This window comes from Lycium barbarum, chromosome 1 (genome assembly GCF_019175385.1).
Source record: "Lycium barbarum isolate Lr01 chromosome 1, ASM1917538v2, whole genome shotgun sequence".
Classification (NCBI taxonomy): Eukaryota; Viridiplantae; Streptophyta; class Magnoliopsida; order Solanales; family Solanaceae; genus Lycium; species Lycium barbarum.
Genome location: NC_083337.1, coordinates 16,631,209 through 16,633,931, shown reverse-complemented (window position 1 = coordinate 16,633,931; position 2,723 = coordinate 16,631,209). Strand labels below are relative to the sequence as shown.

The 2,723-nt window shown below is 37.8% G+C and overlaps 1 protein-coding gene across 1 annotated transcript; it reads right to left on the bottom strand.

Annotated features, from left to right (window-relative positions):
* Positions 1-656: 656 nt before the first annotated feature.
* Positions 657-2,500, bottom strand: LOC132632581 (delta(8)-fatty-acid desaturase-like). Its single transcript, XM_060348573.1, has one exon. It carries the CDS (start codon positions 2,199-2,201, stop codon positions 882-884), a length of 1,320 nt encoding a protein of 439 aa, XP_060204556.1. The 5' UTR covers positions 2,202-2,500; the 3' UTR covers positions 657-881.
* Positions 2,501-2,723: the final 223 nt, after the last annotated feature.

Here is a 2,723-nt window from a genome sequence, read left to right as displayed (position 1 = left end):
ACCAATTAAAGGTTGATCTTGCAGCTATCTTTTCCCTAGACAGAAAGACAAGAATTTCTCTCAATCTCTAAGATTCTTGCAAACAAGGGAATTCATATCTATTCCTTCTAAGATAACTTTCCATGGTTCCAGCTGCATCAAAGTTGCTTTGTTACGTATGAGAAACTTAACTTCACAAGTACTAAGCAATTATGCTATGGTCCAAACAATTGTGATGATCAAACTGGCTATAATTCTTCCATGGAGATCCATGTCAATAAATGTTTACTCTGTATGTGCACACTCGAAATTAGTCTTAGAGCTCCCTTTCCGTGCTATAATGACATTAACTCATACCAATGTATTTCCTAGCACGCAACAGATAGAAATCAAGTGATTAAACACAAAACAGGAGAACAAGAGAAAAATGAAGCAGAGGTGGGATTATAGATATAAGGAAAAGCATAAACATCACAACAATTTGGTCTTGCATAAATTTTCAAAGTTTTCCTGAATCACTGATGCTATAGCCAATAGCCTCATCCCTTGACCATAGGAAATGTAAACAAACTAACTAGGCATAACATGAGATGCAGAAACCAACATATAGAGGGGGAAAAAAATTATAGATACACCGATATTAACTATGTAAGCGCAGATAATATATGCACATAATCTTGTTATCAAAGAAAAATATGTGCACATAATCTTTATCATTAAAGGTATGCTGAAGCAATTTTAAGCATGTTCCTAATAAAATCGAATTGTGCAAGCTGATGCGACAACATAAACATGTCCTCTCTGTTCCAATCCAGCAACACAATCGTAAATAGACATTATTCAATTGTAATGACAATAAACAGACTCGCGAAATGCTTCAACATTTTGCAAAAAAGAAAATATTAGCCATGAGTGTTAACAGCTTCCCAGAGCAGACCCCTAGCCTGCATTGCCGCAGTCCTGAGTGTCCTTATCGTCCACCTGTTGGCCTCAAAGAAGGACAAACTCTTGTAGGGCAAATTGTGCTTTTTGCATAGCTCCTGTACAATAGGAGAAATATTCCTCAGTTGGGACCTAGGCAACCTCGGAAACAGATGATGCTCAAGCTGGAACTGCAATCCTCCAAAGAACCAATCCATCTGAGGAGAACAATCAATGTCAATAGTCCCAGCTGTTTGTTTCTCGAACCAATCGTTCCCCTTGGGCTGTCCAACATAGACATCAGCAGCAAAATGGTTTAGACAGAATTGAACGTGTTGAATCCCGGTCACAGCAAAGGCTGTGAGGACAAACAACACCCTTTCTGTCCAATTAGGCAAGGTGGAAACAAGAAGCGGAAACCAAGTCCAGAAAACAAAGATCCCCAATATGTTCGAAAATCTATCAGGCACTTTTCTTTTCGAGAACAATAGCAACAACGTCTGGACAAATAGATTCACCCTGGAAACACATACTATCGGATAGAATGTAAAATGTTGATAGCTGACAAAGAACTTCGCTAGGGAATCGAACGTGAGCTCTCTTCCATAGAACGTAGATTGCAACGACTTAAACAGACTCGAAGAGACGGCAAAAACCGGCAAGTGCTGAAGATCAGGGTCATAATCCAGGCTATTGCAGGCCACATGATGAGCATTATGAGTCCATTTCCACCAAGCAATACTAATCCCAGTGAGGCAATTGCCCGACATAATCTGTACCATCTTATTGAACCCCTTAGTCGTCATGATCAAGTAATGACCAGAATCATGACCCAAGTAAGAAATCTGCATCCAGGACAATCCCAACAATGCCCCAGAAAGCATATGAATCAAGAAACTATTACTAAAAAGTACACCATAGAAAGTCAAGAAAAGCAACAAAGCTATAAAACAAAATGAATACATCACCCCATGGCCTTTCTTTTCAAACAACCCAGCTTTAGCAAACTCAACACAGAGTTTTCTATAATCCCTGGATACCTCAGAAACCTCATAATCTTTCAAATAATAACCAGTAAAGAACTGATCAAGGTGTTTCCAAGCAGTACCTGGATGGAAAGCAATGAATGCATCAGTTGCTTCTTGACCAGCAAGATTAAGTATAGGAATATCTCCACCAGGGTGTTGCTTAATCCAATCAGTCACATTGTAAACTTTCCCCTGCACAGAGATCCACACATCCTCTCTCTTGCTATGCTTCTTTAACTCCTCAGCTGTTATATACTTCTTTGATTCAGCCATATTAACAAAACCCCACCAAAATATAAATCTTTCCTTCCTTATTTATATATAGAATCTATCAGACAAGAATGATAAAAATGCAGAACAGATCTAACCATCAACAGCAAACTAACCCCCACATGAATGAATGAAACAAAAGTACAAGAATGGGTGGTTCTTTATAGGGGTGTTATTGAATATGCTTTATTTCTGAAGGCAAGAACTAAGAAAAGGTTTGAACTTTAGGTCTTGGAGTTACGCTCGATGCGGTGATGAGATATTTTTTGGAGAGAGAAATGTGCAAATAGCGGTGGGCTTAAATTCATCTCGAAATTAGTTATGCTGAGTTATTTTTTTTTTTCTTTTTGGAATTTTTCAAAAAATTTGCGGTCGCTATTTTTTGGATGCGTACTGTTTGGTTTGTTTTTAAGAAAGAAATTGTGTTTTTACATACCGTCCCACCTTATTTAGTAGTATAGTAGAAGTATTTGAGGGACATCAAGGGGGTATTTTTGTTATTTTTATTATTTTATTAAAAATAAC